Source organism: Zonotrichia leucophrys, chromosome 1A, assembly GCF_028769735.1.
Source record: "Zonotrichia leucophrys gambelii isolate GWCS_2022_RI chromosome 1A, RI_Zleu_2.0, whole genome shotgun sequence".
NCBI classification, from domain to species: Eukaryota; Metazoa; Chordata; class Aves; order Passeriformes; family Passerellidae; genus Zonotrichia; species Zonotrichia leucophrys.
In genome coordinates, this window is record NC_088170.1 from 32958224 (window position 1) to 32976904 (window position 18681).

Genomic DNA, 18681 nt, shown 5'->3' on the forward strand with positions numbered 1-18681 from the left:
GTCCCCTACATTTTCTTCATTAGCTTAATTCTTTAAATGAATATCATCCTTCCCCACCGTTGTGGATGCAATTGTCAATCTGCCAAGTGCCTTAGCAACTAGAGCCCACATGCTAAGACCTGCAAAAGCTAAAGGTGCCAATCCAGCCTGCTTTTACACCAGCTGCAAGCAGGCAGGTGAGAAATGACACAAGCAAAGAGATTTTTAGTTAAAAAATGGGACATGGTTATTGTTCTGGGAAAACACAACACCCATTACACTTAAAAATGGAACTGAGTACCATTCTTCTTTTCCAGTAATGGCCAGTACTCTCCCAGTGCCTATCTAGATGCCAATGAACCAGTCCCCTGCACCAAGGTCCTCACAAGGGAGAAGCAAGAGGATGCAGAGGCCTGGAGCAGCCACAACAGCTTCAAAAGCTGCTGTTTGTCCCAACATATGGGGTCTGGAGGGGGTTTTCTGTTCCCTGGAACACAAGGTCAGGGACAGCAATAATGACGTCACATGCTGTTGGTTAACCTGTGAGTAAATAGCTCATGCAAATAAAACCTCATTGTAGCACTTCTCTAGGGGGAAAAAATGAATTAAGATGGTGATTGGACTTGCCAAAGTTACATGAATGTGTTAAGAAGAAAATGTTAGTGTTTTGGAGGATGTTTTCCTCCTGTTGGGGAGCAGATATCAAAGTGCTTTTTGTCCTTTGAAAGGAGGTAACTACCATGGACTGCTCTGGTCCAAAACCAAAGGCAATCCAGCAGCTGAGATACCATGGAGTAGGGCAGGAGAAGGATTGTGCCTACCTGCATGTGCTTATTCACACACCCATTAGGCAGGAGACTGCTAAAGCTTTCTCTGAACGATTTCAGTCAGTGTTTTGACTCCTACAGTCTGACACATTCCAGCCATTTAATGAGAATCTGGGGATTTTTATTGAGCTCACATTTAGGGAATTGAGCAGACCATTTTCCTGTGGGAACATCAGATCTTTACCTTGCACAGAAATGACATTAAGTCACCCTTAATTCCTTTCCTTTAGTTTCTTAAATCCAGGATGTGGGAGAATATAAGGGGAGTGAAACAAGGTGATATAAAACTAACAAAAAAATATGAAATTCTTCTCAAAGTCTTGACATTGAAATGCATGCCTGAAACTCATTCTTGCATAAGCTAATATCAGGCAAGTGAAAGCAACTGGCTATGAATAGAGGTAAATTTCTTTTTAAAGGATGAAATTCCCTCCACAATCAAGAACAGCTCTCTGAGGTTATTTGTCAGGCCCTCACCATGCTGCACTATAACGAATTGATTTCAGGCAGAGAATCAGTGAAATTATATCTGACTTGGCCAGCTGCCAGCAACATAAAAGAGATTATGATTTCCAAGAAAAAATTTATGATTTCCAGGATGAGGAAATGGTCTCTATCACCTGCAGAACCATGAATTGTAGGTTAGTGGCTCCCAATGTTTTGTAGGAAAGGCTCGCTGCAGAGAATTGGTAGTATTATAAGCCTTTCCTTGGCCCCCAAAACCCTGCTGCTTTTCCTCCTGTCCCTTGTCCTTTGGGCTGCTGCTGTCCCCACTCCCCTCATCTCTGGCCATCCCACACAGGACTCCTGCCATGTCCCCCTTTCCTTTTGTCATTGCCTCTCAGAGGAGAGCTCAGAGGTGAGTGCTTTGTCAGTGGTTTTAGCTGGCACCTGCCCAGGTGTTGCAGGAGAGAGGACTCAACAGCATCATGTTTTCTTCTTTTATGTGAAGATACAATGAATATGGGGTTTTTAGTAAGTAGTTGCATCTGTTGAGATATGTGCTTTTCATGTGCATTGTCATAACCACTGAGGACTGCAAACAAATATTCTCAGATCTAAATATACCATTAGACTACTGTGACAGTATTGCATTTATATTCAGGAGTTCCAAACAGAACAATGGCCACCTAAAATAATGAGGATAATGTGAAGAATCAGTTTGAAAAAATCTGCAGTTGATTAAAAGCATACCTGAAACCACACTTCTCTAATGATGGTGGAGGACATGGCAGCAATTTGGAATAGGATTAATCGATCATCTTGTTTCACTAATACTTTTTATGAGTTTATGTAACAGCAGAGATTCGTGGTTTATTTTCAGCAAATTCCTCTCATATCATAAGAATCAGGTCTTTTAGCCCTCTATAAATGTTTGATGTCTATGAAATACTTCTTAAAATTTTCTTTTATATCTTCTTGTTGTTAATCCTGCTCGCCTGTCACTTGTGCACTTTAATAAAAAGCTGTTCCATTACTCTTTTGTGAGGAAATATCTTGCCTGCAGCTGACTGAAGCCCACTGGCAGCTCTGAGAGAACAGTTATTGTATGAACCTTTGGATAACAGCAGCCCCACAAAACCTAGTGTCTCAGGCTAAGGTAAATCCAGGCGTGCTATAAAAATTGCAGTCTTGTATTTGGAGAAACTGGTTTTGACAATGATTTGGTAGCGGCACCCAGTGGCTAAAATACACACTGCAAAGTTTACTAGCCCCAAAATTTCCCAAATCCGTTGTGTTCGTGTGCATCCGGGAAAAAGCTTCCAGCTAAGTTCAGGGAGCTGCAAGCCAGGGGAAGCTGTTTCCAGCCTCTTTTGCGAGTATGAAAAGTGTTAGATGTTAAGGTATACCCTTGGAATATGCTCTTTTGCGCTGAAACAGCTAAATATACATAATATTTTCCTAACATTTCCTTGCACAAATGCTGCAGTTGCCATGGGAGGATTATATAACGATTTGTGGGAAGGGATGTGATCCTCATAGGAAGCAAAATATCTTCAGTGATTTCCTATATATAGTCTATGCTACAGCACACTATAACATTCTCTGCCTTTGGCACTTCATTTATTTCTGTTTACACTTATATGTGCACCTTGCATATAATTTTTTGTATATGTTACACATAATGATGTGTGTTTGCACTCATATTTTGTAGGAAAACAAATAGGCAGACCAAGAATGTCGATACAAAGGGTCCACTATCTGCTGGTCCATGGTTTACAATTTAAAGGTTGCCATAAGGTTGCACAGTATCAACACCTCACAAATCAGACAGGTATCTTCATGTTTGTGGAGGATGCACTGGGGATGTACTATTGGCCCTCTGAAAGCTTCCATCCACATTGCATGAAGGCTTCATGGCAGGTTTCAAGGCCCAGGTCTGGGTAACAGAAGCAGCAGAGCTGCAGGGACACTGGCTGTGACCTAGGCTAACTGGAGAGGTGCTGCTATCCCTAAGTGTGTGTAGGAAAGCTCCTGCTGCCATATCATCTCCTCTGTCAGCAAAAGTCTCAGGGACTTCCCCAGGACAGGGGGCTTTTACTGCATGGCCTTGAGCCAGGGGACTGAGCCCCAAGACCCTTTCAGGAACCCTCAGGGCTGAACCTTGGGGTGTTTGTCCATAGAGGGACAACTACTCTGACAGTAGCATCTGGAAACCTCTTGCTATAATAATATATTTGTATATTCTCACTTGAAGCTCTTAGTGCACCGCATAAAAGTAAAATAACACTTTCAAGGCAGTGTAAGGTCAGTACAAATATGAAAAGTGCCAACACACCCTTCACAGGAGATAATAAACACAGGTGTTGTAAGGTGCAGGTGGTTACCAATCTGTGGCCAGCTGTGGCAGTTCAAAGCAATAACTTTGCGTGCAGAAACCTGGGAAGCAGCAGCAGAAAGCATCATGCAATGTTCAAAAACTGAAAAAGCTGGCTGATGTGAGAGGAAGTGAGAGTGAGCACTGTCTGAGGCTTAGCACCTCACCTGCTGGCTTGTGGTTGTAAGGACAGATGACAGATCGCTGCTGCCTTCTCAGACTCATTTGTGAAGCTCAAGGGGAAGCTGTCAAGCACTGTCACCATAAAGTGTCTAAAAAATGTTCACCATGTGCGAGTGCTGTGTTGGTCTGTTCCTTGTGCACCAAGAAAAATGCCTGGCAGGACAGTTTCCAAAGTGGTTTCTCTTCCAGTTGTTCCTCTGAGTTGTCACTTCCTACCACACCAGACTTTAGCATCAGAGGGAAACACACCTACCACTCAAAATACAGTTACAGATGCAATTCTCACTTTGGTGAGCTGTTCCTCCTCTGGAAACCACTGGCTGAGAGAACATCCTGCTGTCCAAACACTCACTTCTCAAGTGGAAGCTGCCGGAGTTAGGAAGAAGCAAACATCTCCAACTCCCACCTCATTTCCAGGGTTTCCTCCTCACACAGCAGAACCAAATTCTTATCAGTCACCCATCTTCGTGGTACTTTCACAGGCTGGATCATGAGCTGGATTCTCCATTTTAAGTCTCCTGCTGCTGGGCAGGCCTTTAAAGAGCAGGATGAACAGGGAACTTACAGGGAGAGTTTCCTAAAGAGCCAGAGAAAGCAGGATCAGCTCGTGCTTTCAGGCTCTGCCTTTATGATTAATGTAGCACAGAAGCATTTTGAGAGGCAGGAGATTCTTCACCACTGATGACTCTACAAACAGGAGAGATAAAAATCTCTTGAGAATTATTTACTTGTAGCTCTTCCTCCATTATGAGAGAGAGGATGGACTAGAAGATCTCTCAAGGTACTCTGCAGCCCTATTTTCTATGATTTCTAATTGAGACTGAAATTTTCAGTCTCTAAAGTTCTCTGACTGACTTGAAGGGACTTTCTACACTGATTACAATCCAAATCAAAAAAGAAAAATAAAGAAAAATAACAAAAAACCCCTCCAGTACCCCAAGAACTGTGCTATTTCTACTAGCAAATGGCAAGTTTTATTCTAAGTCCATTAAATGCAGAAAAATATTTGCTGATTAGTTAAAGACAGTTCAAAAAGTACTGATGAACATATAAAGTTTGTGTTGCTTTTACAATTGTACTTTAATGATGATTCACATCCGCTTTTCATGTTTCAGTATTTGCTGTCTTTCATATTTGAGATAATTCTTCTACCTTTAACCAACATGTATTAGTGAAATATTTTCTCCTCAGTTTTGCAAGGCAATAGTTTGCAAATGTTCTACCTCCAAAACCTTGACCTTCTTTTGCCTTGCTGAAGCTTAGTGGTGCCTGCAGCTGTCACAGCATGAGGGAGCCTTCCCTTTTCTCACAGTGGTTACAGAGGCCAGCATCCCCAGGTGGACTTTCAAGAACCTCTTCTTAATCCCTGTAAGATGCAGGAAGTCCCGACAGGATGAGAGAGTGAGAATCCCTTTTCTCACTTCCTCACCCTGCACAAAAGCCAAAACAAAGTTTGAATGGGGAGGAATGATTAACACAGGAGACTAATAGAGAATGAGACAAAAGAAAATGCATCCCATCATCATACAGAACGCTACTGGCTGGAGTTTGTGATAAAGATATGAAACAGGAACATATCTTGCCCAATAAATGCTGTCATCCCTCTTCCTCTTACACACTATTTGTGCCTGTCTCAGGCCCAATTATTTTCAGCTATTTTGAGTCAGAACACCAATTGCAAATTTGGTGGGACACTGTGGGACCACCCAGGCAAGACAAAATCTGCCTGCCATTCCTAACCAAGGTTTACATTCTTAAATACTGCCCAGTGACTGATCCTTTGAGACTTCACTTTCCTGACATTTCCCAATGTCAAAGCTGAACCTTACTCACTGTAGTTTTCCTGTCATGCCATCAACCGCAGACAAGGGGAACAAACAGTTTCCTTTTCTGTTGCACAGTTGAAGATAATTGCAACTCTCCTTGGTTTATCCTTTTCTCTTTCTGGAGAAAAACAAATTCAAACCAGTTCTAATGAATCCACTGTTGTCTTCAAAGAACTATTCTGATTTTTGGCTGGTTCTTCTCCTCCTTCAAAGAGGAGAAGCTCAAAAATTGAGACAACATGTCAGCTATAGCCTTGCCACTGTTGAGTGCTCCTGTAGACAATATTTCTGCTTACACTGAATTTTTATCTCTAAGTGTGATGCTGTTGACTCTTATTGCAGCTTGTGATAGCCTACCCTACGGACTATTTGCTATAAAACTGTGGGTTACCATGTTTCTCCCAAGCTTTTGCCTGCAACACTCATTGTTTCAGTGACATGTGGAATCCTCTGCTTTCAGGGAACATTGCTATAGCCATGGATTTTACAGCCAAAAAAATTATGTGGGTTTTTATTCTCCTGTATTAAATTTCGTTCTTTTTCCTCAAGCTACTTCTCCAAATTTAGAAGATAATTTTTAATTATAATTCCACCCTTGAGGATTGCAAACAATGACCCTGGGAGACTTTTGTACACGGCTGTTAAAAGCTGACTTTTTGCTTTCACCTATGAGTCAGTTTTGAAAAGTGCTTCCCTTAGCCTGGATTGAGAGACTCTGAGTACCTTGACTAGAGAGAGACTTCATTACTTTATTACTGCTGCTCTTCTAAAGGAAGTGACACATGGGCTGGCAAACAATGTTAATAAAGAGCAGTCCTGCAAAGATTGTGAATTTTGCAGCTCTTCCTGTTGTAAAAAGTTAGCTTATTATTTTCCTTTTTGAGCCACTGTTTGACTTCCATGTTTTTCTGTAACAGATCTATTTTTTGAACTGTCGTTTTGAATCCTGGCCTAACTACATGTTATCTATTAATTTTTTTAAGACAGTGATTCAAGGGATTTTTGTACTCGTTGACCAGACAGAAATACTTAACAGAAATTCTTATGCAGAAAACTGGTTCTCACTAGTATACATTTTGGATCAGGATGAGTTCTTAGATTCTGGGTCATTATCATATAACTTATACTTTCACAGAGTGGCATTTAATAAAATGTATATATTTGTTTTAGTGTTATGTTATCTGGAGGACTGGATGGGAACTCTTACAATAATTATTTGGTAAATTAAAGAATATAGAGATTATTAGATAAAATTAAAAGTTTATAGAAATTATGGAGATAATGAGGTATAGAGAACACCATCATCTTTCGGGCTTGATTTTGCAGATAAATTTTGACTTTATTTTTCCATCAATTCAGGCTAAATATTCTTGTTTGTGTCAGATCCTCCTTTGGGATAAACTGCTATTGCTTCATTGACCACAGCAGATTTGTGACATTTTATACCAGCTAAGGACTTGCCTCTGGTATATTTCAGCTAGAATATTAAAAGCAATATAATTTTGACAAAAAAAACAAACAAACAAAAACCCAAAAAAGGAACAACATCTGGTGTCCTTTCCATGTAGATTAAGTAATGAAAGGTTTTAAAGCATGGGGTGCTTCACTTTAAGCTCTATTTCAGTTTCATACTGTACAGTAAACATTTCATTTCATATAAGTGATGTTATTATAATACCTAGAGGGCTATTTGGATAGGAGATTTTCTGGCAGATTATTTACTGAATTACTGAAGTTAGAGGATATGGAGAACATAAGGGATCCTGGATGCATTTGTTGGTTATGAAAAAAGCCACAGTTACTTGTAACACGAGAGAAGGGATGTGAGACCTTTTTGCAGATAATAAATAAGCTCAATGACATTTGGAGTTGGGAAACCGACTGATCTCACATACATGGAGGTTTCTTGCTTCCACTGACCTTCATTCAGGTATCAAATCCACTGTCCCTGCTTTCCTCTGACAATCCAGAATCCTCTGGCTTCACATTCACAATGTGGACTTCATTTGAAAAAGAAGGCAAATAGGGCATGCAGCACAGGTTTATTTTTCCAGACCTGGCACTGAACAATGTGCTAGACTGAAAGGAGAGGAATGGGGTAATCTGTGGGAACTTGGTCATAAAATGGGCTGTAAACATCTCCCAGGAGAGAGGGGATTTGCAGGGAGCATGGAGCATTTTTATAAACTTGAAGATAAACATGCCTGAAATATGGGGTGGTTAAAAAGGGGGAGAATAATAGAAGAAATAGAAATAGAGCAAGAAGAAGAGAAAGGACAAAATAAAAGAAAAAAGAAAAACAAAGAAAAAAGTAAAAAGAGAAAAGAAAAAGTAAAAAAGGAAAAAAAAAGAAAAAAGAAAAAGAAAGAAAGAGAGAGAGAAAGCAAGAAAGCAAGAAAGAGGCAGAGCAACCTCCTGTCTGATGGACTTTTTGTCACAAGAATGGCAACAATGGAAAGACTGAAGACAGGCTTTCCAAATGGTATTCCAGACTGATGTACAACAATGGCTGAGCATACAATAATGTACAATGATGGTTGGGGTACAACCATCCACTAATAGGCTCTTCTGAGCAAATTTGTTGGCAAATCATCAGAGACAAGGACAATTCAATTAGATCCTTCTCAGAGTGAACACAGTGAAGGGAAATGTTAGGAAAAAAAAGAAACAACATCAAGCTATTCGTGTCATATTCAGTGGTTTGTCCCTTTTTCTCTCAGAGACAGCATTATTCAACAGCATTCAAAGGAAGGAAGCTCTTGCATTATAGTACATGTTACTAATTAAGAACAATTCTAGTTGTAATTAAAATAATTAATTCCACTGCTCCTTGGTGGCAAAGGTAGTTTACATCTTGGGTCTTTCTATTAACTCAGAGTAGGAACACTAAGAAGATTATTTGACAAAAAATGTCTTTGTAGCCTCTGGACACAAAACTGAAAGTTCTCTTGGTTAATTTCATTAGCTTAATTAATTTGGTCAACTTCATTAATTAGATTTTCATTAAAACCAACTAAAAAGAAACTAAGTACTGCTCATGTGTTGATAATGCTTTTTTTTAAAGGGCTCATTAAAAGATTGTCCCTACCCAGAACACTTTGAAAAATGTTCTCTATAGACACTGAGGTGTTTTATGTACCAAGCTTGACTTTCATTCTGTTGCCTTTCTGATTCTTCTTAGATGACTTTAGAAGAAAAACCTTATCAGCTGGCAGACCACAGCCTGCAGGCACTAAATATCCTGCAGCTTGGGCTAATTTCTCTGCCTCTAACATCCTGTTTCCATGTCTCTTCAGGACGAAAAAAAAGGGGGAAGTGAGACAAAGATACACAAAAATCAACTGCCAGAATAACAAATAAGGAGTTAAACTTGGGTCAGCTTTTACTTTTCCTTGAAGACTTGCTCGTGGAAAGCAGCCATGGTGTCAAGAGAGGGAAGGTCAAGCACCAACAGTGAGAGATCAAAACTGGTCTGAGCACCAGAATAGCTTTCAGGTTACCCCCTGAGTGGAACCAACTTCTTTAATTTCCTTCCTAAACACAGCTAGATGCAAAGTTATTTTTCTCTGATCAACCATCCATTTCACAGCATAATTGCATAATCTTTAACTTTCGGAAACAATACAGTTATTTTTCTTTCTCTCACCAACAGGATTTCAAAATATAGTAGTCAGTAGGCAAGCAGAAGTAGATACATATGTAAATAGATGCTTAGTTACACAGTTCCTTAAATGAATATGCATTTGGAAAAACATTTTGTTTCATGTTTCAAAATCAATTTTAATTCCATTAATCTCTCTTTGTTAACCTATGTAGTACCATGCTTTTGTTTGCATCTTTGCTTACAAAAGAAAAATCCAAGATGCTTTTCTGCAGACATGTTTGACCTTTGTTTAGTATAGGCAAGTGATTTAATTTGTTAATATGGATATGTGGAGGCATGTATGCTTGGTAACAACTGAATGTCATGGTCTGTGTTTCAGATGGGACCTCTCCCACACTTTGTTTCTGGGCTCTGAGGGAAAAGGTACATGAAGGGAACTCTAATTTCTGGCATACAAGCGTCTGTGGAAGATCCTTCTCACAAACTGCCCTGGCAAAGCAGTTTTGGTAAGCTGTCATCTTGTAATCAACCTACTAGAAAGTAAAAGATGTGACATCAGTGTTACACTGTTGAAGGGTGGGTTTAGAATACTCACTGAATTTAGATCCAGCTGGTGCTACTGGGCCTAATGGCAAGGAAACGTAAGAATTCATATTATAAGTGACTGTCAGGATTGGTGGAAGGGTATTTTAATACTTTGAAACATATCTATAATTATGGCTTGTTCCTTTGTTCTTAATATCCTTTAGTACTCTTCTCTTAAAGTTAACAAACTCCCCTATCCATCTGCTGCAGTGCCATTTATCTGTAATCTGATTCAATTCCCAAGTAATAATTTTGCTTCAAGTTATGGAACTCTGGCTGTGACCAGACTGAGGACCACAGCCAAAAGGCAGGGTTATAAATAAAAGTGTGTTTACTCACATCTGCAGTGGGCTTACACTAAATTGGCATCATTTGGGGAAATTAGAGAAAAGGATGGTGGAAATAAATAGTAATTGATCCACTCAGAACCTATTCTAGTCCTGGAGCATATCAGTATGTGATAATGCTACAGTGGATGGCTCTTGCAACCAGTTCTGTAATTAAAGATGATTATTCTTTAACACAGTCATTTGTTTATCCTTGAGGAAGATTCCAGCATCTTATTCCCCAACTTTGAGCACTTGGGTTTTTTTCAATTTTGAGTGAGTATTCCAAGTTTAATTTGAAATAAATTTCATTAATATATTTTAGCATGCATTTTAACTTTACTATGACCTGAAGGTTCTCAGTGGAGTGACACAGACTTTTCAAATTCTACAAGTGAAAGTTTATTGAATTCACGTGCAAAATTTTTTAAAAGTTCTCACTAGACTTCTGCATTAAAAATTCTTGATTTAATCATTAAATACTGTGTTTGTTAGAAACTATTGTTGTTTAGGAATGGTACTCCCCAGTTCAGTGCCCCCACTGAGGTTCTCCAAACCACATGCTGTTTTCTTGCTGTCCTGCTTTGCCCCTCCTTCTCCCCCTGCAGTGGGCTGGAGGAGAGAACTGGAGGCATAAAAGGCAAAGATCACGGGTAGAAATAAGAACAAGTTACTGGAGACAGCAATGAGATAAGAAAAGGAACAGTAACTGCAACAATACTAATGACAGAGGGTACAAACAGAGAAAGGATTCACATGGAAAACCTTCCCCACGTTTACTCAACCAGAAAGAATCCCTTCTCCCTGGAACACACTCTCTTCCCCATTCCCAGAAACTATGTGAGGTAGTAGTCCCCTCCTGACTACTGCAAAAAATTAACGCTATCCTGGTGAAAACCAAAACACAAATTAATAGAATGAGGACAAAACTGAATAAGAGAAAGGTGTCAGAGACAGGAAAACATCAAGGATTTTGGCAGATGGTGACTGCGAATGGCTGAGCTGATGCAAAGCGCTGCTATGGAGTTTTTGTGCAATAACAGATAATGTGTTTTTAATAAAAAGGTCAACTAAGAAACACTCAAAGAATCTGTGAAAAGGAAATATGCATTTCACAGCCTCAATTCATATCACTATCACCTTAACAGAGATATACCCAGACTCCTTGGTGGTTCGTCCACCATTTCCTTTGCCACTTCTTGGCAGCTTAACACCACAACCCTCTGCTCAATTTAGCTTCCCTTCAGATCTGCCAGCAGGAAAACCTACACAAGCTCTCCTACAGCTGACTCATTCATATTGGATGGGCTGGTTTAGACACCTTAAATAGAAAACATATTGACCAACTAGTGGTTTAGTAAGCCTTCAGATGAGTATCTCCTCTGCAAGTGTAAATGTGCAAAGGGGAAAAACAAAGAGGAGTTTAGAACAGATTTTTGATAATTTTCCTTATCTACTGGCACAAATAGTGCTGCAGATTAAATGTCTCTTTGACAAACGGTGTGTTTGCCTAAGGCTGAGGAACTGACTTGATGCAGAAGTTTCTGGTTTGTATTTTGGCTCATCCAGGAAGGGCCAATGTTTCTTGCTTCATACCTTGCTCTAGGTCTTAGGCTCCTCCACTGCTTCTTTATTATCTCTGACTGAACACACAGCCAGGTCAAGAGCTTAAGTTATTTTTAAAAGTAACCAGAAAGCTCCTCCAAGGCTGCAGCTGAATCTCTGCATCCTGTGGGCCTCCATGGGCAGCAGGGGCACAGTTCCTTCACCACGGTGTGTATCAGGAGCTGCAGGAGAACCTCAGTTCTGCTGCCTGGAGCACCTCCTGCCCTCCTCCTGCACTGATCTCGGTGTCTGCAGAGTTGTTCCTCTCACATATTCTCACTCTGCTCTGCTCTGAGCACAATTGCATCTGTGCAAAAAGGTGGGGATTTTCCTCCTTCTTAAATATGCTATCACAGAGGTGTTAGTATCATCCTGATGGGCTCAGCCTCGGCCAGTGGCAGATCCATTGTGGAGCCAGCTGGCATTGGCTCTGCTGGACAGGGTGGAAGCTGCTGGCAGTTTCTCACAGAAGCCATCCCTGTAGCCCCTCCCCACTACCAAACCCTAGCCAACCAAACCCAATATACAGTTACAACACATTGCTCCCATGAAGGGAAGCATTAACCAGCAGCCAGAGAATTTTGCTGTGTCAGAGATGTCCAGGAGTTGTGTGTAGCTCCAGCATTTCATCACAAAGGAGCATCTCCCTGGGCAAGTGGATCAGATGCATTAGTGGGAGTCCAGCAAAGCAACATTTTCCCTGGAGCCCATGGACATATCACTGCTGGCTGGTGCTGATAGCATCCCATACAGATCCCCAAAGAGTTATAACAGCATAGTTGTGTTCCTGAATCTGCCATCTCCTCATTTTGAAGACCCAAAAAAAATGCAAAATGGTCAGTAACTTTCAGACTAAACAAAAATCTAAAGCAAAAAAATCTAAACAGAAAGAAACAAGACTGAAAAGCAGAACTAAAATCCAAATCTGCAAACCCAGTTTCAGTATTCAAATGCCTCTCTCAGAAAAGGAATCCTTCTCAGAAAAGCTTTTTAAAAACTGCCCAGCATTTCCTTTCTATTTTGTCAACATGCAATTACAGTAGGAAATTTTCTTAATTATATAATGAGAAAAACAGTTATGTATTACACCAAAGATAAAAAGCCTGTTAACATTAATGCTACCTATTACTACTTTGTAAACGAAAGGTTATTTACCCTTTGCAAAAAACATTTCAGAACTAAGCTAAGGTAACCACATGGATTTAATAAACAGAACAAATAAAACCCTAAGTGGTCTTGAAACTTCAAAACAGGAGAAATATCAAAGTGAAGCTACATAAATTAAGCATAAAAAATAAATCTCATTTACTAGTAATATTTTGTAAGGTTGCCTGTGGATTCATAAATTCAGAGAAATTTAGCATGCCGATGAAAAATGAGGAGGAGGGAATCATGAACTGTAGTGGAAAAGCAATTTTAATTTAATTTAGGATGTGTTCTGCCTAACACTGTTGAAGATCAAAATGAGAGCTCTTTAAATTGTAGATGTAAAAACAAGTCCTGGTGTGATTCACATTCTAACTTCAGATCTAACATGACATGCTGAAATACATAAATGTTGCTTAGGATAGCAAAGGAAGCTCAGTTTGCTTCCCTTGGTTTTTTATAAATTTTGATTGGGGTGCTAGAGTTAGACAGCAATGCTTTGTAAAGTCTAACATTAACAGGCAGACTACCTTGTTTGCCCTCCCTTCAGTGCCTGAAAAATAAAACACAGCACAACAACAGGATAAAAATACCAATTATGGAACTGACAGCCAAGGGAATACAGTAAAATGATTTGCCATTGTCTGCTTAAATTTTATAGAAGTATCATTGAAATAGTTCGGGTTGGAAGGTGTCTTGGAAGATCATCTAGTTTCAACATGAGCATCAGTTCAGTCATGAACTGATTATGCTGTTTTCTGGTCTGCTGTGTTAATAACAAATATTACACTCTGAAGCAGTACAAAATAAACCTGTAGCCTTTCTATTTCCATAACACCAGCAGAAGCTCAACTTTTCCAGTAGCCAAATAGGTGTCTCTAGAAGAATGTGTTGAAGATAGAAACTCCTATTTACTTCAGGGGCTTTGAAAGGAATTGGAACTACTTTGCCACTTCAAGAATTGGGTCACTCCTGAGCAAAACTCCATGCACTAGCTCTCAGAGCAAAGCTGGCTCTCAGAAGCGTATGCAGAATTAAACGCTGCAAGATGAGGCTCTGGTCCAAGCTACTCCTTGCTGGAAAGAGAGAGGAAAAATCAGAAATAGAAAAGTGACAGGCAGGGAACAGTCTGCAGAACTGTGCCCTGATGGCTGTCCCTGGGACAGGAGGAATATGACATCCCATCCCATCCCATCCCATCCTGGTAGCCCACACAGCTAGACTGTTTTCGCATGACACCCACTGTATGCAGTTCAGTCCTCCCAGGACAAAAACTGAAGCAGAACACTGCTTTTTGGCAGTTTTGGCAATCAGAGAAGTCTGCAGTTCTAGGAGTGGTTGCTGTTCTCTAAGACTAGAAGAAGCCTGGCCTCGCTCATTCAAACAAGCCAGTCATTCATTGAAGTTGATGAGGCTTATTCTAAACATAAAGCCTGACAAAGAGGTGTCTGCAGTCCATGCAAAAGGAGGGATGCTTTCAGAAGAGGACCTGTTGCTGGACACATTCTGTGGCCAGAATAAGAGATGTCTTGCAGGTAGGATGGTGATATGCTTTGCTGTTTAGCCTCATCAGTTTAGAGCAAGAGGAAGATCACTGACAGTTTCATATTTGAACTGAAATTAAAGTAGAAGGCGAGGTAGTGTGTAATGCACTCCAGCATGACATGTTCAGCCTCCTTTGCAAAGATGTATAAATGACATTTCTGTACACAGCCTATACTGGTGATATGGGCGTGAGGATTCACTTTGCCTTCATGCTGCCTAGAAGTTCAGTCCTCCACGGGTAGCTGCAGGCAGTGTGAGCACATAGAGCATCTCTTTGCATCTGGCAGGAGGAAACATTGTGCAATGATTCTCTTCCACATCCTCGGCTACATTTTGCAGATTTTGGATGCGTTTTGGAGTCACTGTACAAGAGATAGGCAGATGGGCTGTGGAGAGCTCTGGATTTCATGGGAATATTTGTCCTAGACACTTTTTACTGGAAAATTATGGAATATTTTTGCTGACCAGAGCAACATCAATTCTTGCACAATAACTACTGCTGGGCGCTGTCATGGAAAGAGAAACAAAATTTGTTAACATTGTTGCAATTCCTACTTGAAAATGTTGCACTTAACTGATTCATACAGAGGTTACTTTTGTTCTAATTTTTACAGTCCCGTTTTTTCCTGCTATCAAGCTATTTCGAGACAAACGCAATTTAAATGGAGGGTCAGATGACATCTCAGTTTTGAACCTCACATCCTCTTCACAGTAAGGCAATGGGCCCTACACCCATCATTGCCCAGAGATTACAAAAAGAGAACACTGAAATGCATCTTTGCTGCTTTTAATTTTTTATTCAAAATTCAGCAAAACGGTAATTTACCGTAAGCTCAGCATGTGACCTATACTTCACATTGTGTTGAACCTCAGCCAGCAGTGACAGAATGGGCGATGAAGTAAATCTGTTGCTCTGTTCAACGTGGCCCATCCTGTCCCCGTGCGCGTTGGATGGGCATCCATCTCTCAGCAGCACAGCTGGAAAGGGACAGGTTTTTTGTGTGCCGCGCAGGACCCGGGAGAATGCCTTTGTTCTACCTCAGGCAAGACCAAGATCTAAGCAGGGATCTCTGATCCCTCAGCCTTCCCGCTCAAGGTGCCATCGGCATACCGGTGGACGGGGGTGCTGTTCAGCGGGGAGGTTCTGCGGCGCATTTGGACGGAGACAGGACGGCTTTCCAGGCTCGCAGCGGGCGCTGCCGGAGCCCAGCGCGGTCTGACCCACGCCCACACCCGGCATCCGCCGGCGGACCGCGCCACCGGCCGCCCCCGCTGAGCACCTTCACCGCCGCCCGCGGGGGGCTTCGGCCGGGCCGGGAGCGAGGCCAAGGGAGCGCACGGGGGCCGCCCTGCCCCGGAGGGGTTCCCCTGCTCCGGTGTCCCGGAGGGTCCCCGCGCGGGTCCGGGTGCCGAGCGCCGCCGGGCGAGGTGGGTCTCGCTCTCCTCCTCGTCCCGCCACGCCGCTGCGAGCGGCCGCCCCCGGCAGCCCGGCGGCCGAGGTGGGCTCCCGCGGCGCCGCCGCCGCCCACCGTCCGCGGCGAGGCGGGCCGGCGGGGCCGGGGGGCGGAGGGGGAGCGGCGGCGCACGGCGGCTCGGTGGCTCGGCAGCCCTCCCGGAGGAGCCCGGCCCACCTCTCCCGTGCAGGCACCCCCTCCTCCCCGCCCCGCCAGAGGAACTCCCCGCCCGCGCAGCCCGCCGCGGCGCAGGCAGAAGCGGCGGCAGCGGCGGCGGCAGCGCCCGGCCCCTCGCGCACCATGGCGCAGCAGCGCCCGCCGCCCGCCGCCGCCTGAGGCGCCCCGCGGCGCGAGCCGAGCCCGCGCCCATGGCGGCGCCGCCGCCCGCCCTCAGCTGGGCGCTGCCCCTGCTGGCGGCGCTGGCGGGCGCCGCCGGACCCCAGAGCTTCGAGCTGCCGGGGGCCCCCATCGACAACATCGAGGTGAGCGGCGGCGCCGTGCTGGTGGCGGGCGGCAGCTGCCTCTACGAGCTGCGGCCCGAGCTGCGGCCCCGGCGCCGCGTGGTGCCGGCGGCGGGGCAGGGCTGCGGGGAGCCCCCCGGCATGCGCAGCAACCTGCTGCTGCACTACGAGGAGGCCGGCGGGGTGGGCGTCCTGCTGACCGGCTGGACCCAGGATGGCGGCGCCTGCCAGGTGTGGGAGCAGCCCTCGTACCGGCAGCGCTTGAACCAAAGCGAGGTGGTCAGCTGCCTGCCCGACGGCTCCACCGCCGGCGTCGTCTTCCAGCAGGCTGGCGCCTGGTACCTGGCCGTGGCGGCCACCTACTCAACCAGCGCGGACACGAACCACCTGCACTGCGAGCCCTCGAAGTCCGACAAGGAGACCGTCATCACGGTGCGCAGCATGGTCAACCTCAAGTCCAAGGAGGAGCTGGGCATCATCAAGCGCAGGGAGGAACCTTTGCACTTTGTTGACGCGCTCCAGTGGGGGGATCACCTTTTCTTTCCCTACTACACGTTGAAGGCCAGGTTGGCCAATAACACGGAGCCACCCAGCATGGCTGTCCTGCGCCAGCTGGGCCCTTCAGATGGTGGCCTTGCTTTGCAAGGGCACGTCTATTTGGACTGCGGGTGCAGGAGCCTCATTATTTCCTCCAGCCTTGTCCGCCAGGGTGAGCGGGGCTGGTGGGTGGGTGTGTTCCGCCACAGCCACAACGCCAAGGCGTGGAACAGCACTGCCGTCTGCATCTTTGGGATGGAGGAGATGAAGGAGCGAGCCTGTGCATCCCCACACTTCAATATGAACGGGAAAAGCTGTGTAAGTCTGGGCATCGTTTGCTAAACTTTCACCCTGCGCGCCCTTGTTGACACTGTTATTGTTGTGGCTGGTGTCTCTGCATGACTCACGGGGTGTCCCCGACCTGGAGGCATATGAAGTTTGCGAGAAACTTCAGAGCCACACCAGGCTTTTGCACATCAGCCCTAGCTCTGTCAGCTCTAGTGATTCCTCCAGCTTGTTCTTTTTCTAAAAAGCTATCCTTTCCCAGACTTTGGTATACTTCCCATCTACCTGTTGGGAAAGACACATCTGATGGAGTACCTGAGGGCATCCTGGGTCAGACCTGAGTCTGAGGCTTCTCCTTCAATGTGTCCTTTTCAGCCTACGATTAGTCATATTTCATTTTATTTTCCATACAGCCTAGATAAAGCATCTCCTCTCTTATTCTGTGCATTCACATCTCATGTCATTGCAGCTACATCAGAAATAAAAAAAAAAGCCCATCAAATTGGCTCTGTGCACTGGGCTGTGTGCACTGTTATCCCTATCATTCCCTAGTTATCTGTGGCTGCTTGTTCAGTGGTAGGTATTTCCCAAGCCTCTCACGACTGGCCTTGCTTGGGAGGGCTCTCACAGCCACCTCCCCAAATCCTTGTGTGCAGCAGACAATAGGTGAAATCTCTTTGTTGTTGCAGTGGTTACATTTTCACAGACAGTGGTATCCCATGGAGTTCCCCATGTCACCTACTTCAGCAACACTCTCTTCAGCTCCTTCCTCCTTTTCAGGGAGAGCTGGGCGCATGGAGGGCGGGATAGGCAAGGCTACTGGTTTTGCTGTGGCCTCAGGAGTAAAGAAATTACCTCAAAATTATATTATATAGGAAGGTAAAAATGTCATTCGGATGAAGGAGGTGCTTTTAAAAGGCCTGTCCATGCTTTTAAGTTAAGCTAGACTCAGAAGACTTTACAGAGCTGTGGCAAAGGATCACTGAAAAGTATCAAGGAGAACCATAGGGGTTCAAGCAAGGTATCATAAAGCAATCCCTAAGTCCTTTGCAGTTCCCACAGCTGCTAAGACCATCCTGGGTCTTAGCAGCTAAACTTCTGAATCCTTGATGTGCTACAATAAGAGTTTCTTCAAAATTCCTTGAAAGAAGTACAGTAGATTTACTGGCACTCCTTGGCTTTCCAAATCTAACTCATAGCAGAGTGCAGTGCTGAGATTTTTTCCAAACAGACTACCAGAGGGCATGTGTGATTCAGTCTGCTCATCTCCCTACCGAGCTGTGAGACTATTGCCAGTGTTAGAGGACGTGGTTGTGAATGAGAACCCCGTATGTGGGTGAGACAACTGTGCTGAAGTAAATAGTGAAACTCACTACGGAGCCAGAGCCAATCCTTTGATTTCCAGTGCTAGCTTACTGCTTACTGTGTGATGTCTGTGCTCCCACAAGGCAAACTTCCGCAATGAATTTGAAGTCTCATTCTGATCCCCAAATACCTATT

General features: G+C 43.8%; 1 protein-coding gene across 1 annotated transcript in view; it reads left to right on the top strand.

Annotated features, from left to right (window-relative positions):
* The first annotated feature begins 16222 nt into the window (after positions 1-16222).
* PLXNC1 (plexin C1) overlaps positions 16223-18681 on the top strand; it is a 71126-nt gene continuing 68667 nt past the window's right edge. Inside the window, exon 1 of the mRNA XM_064702061.1 lies at positions 16223-17214. Within this exon, the coding sequence (XP_064558131.1) occupies positions 16267-17214 (948 nt within the window). The 5' untranslated portion in view covers positions 16223-16266. The remainder of the gene's footprint in view (positions 17215-18681) is intronic.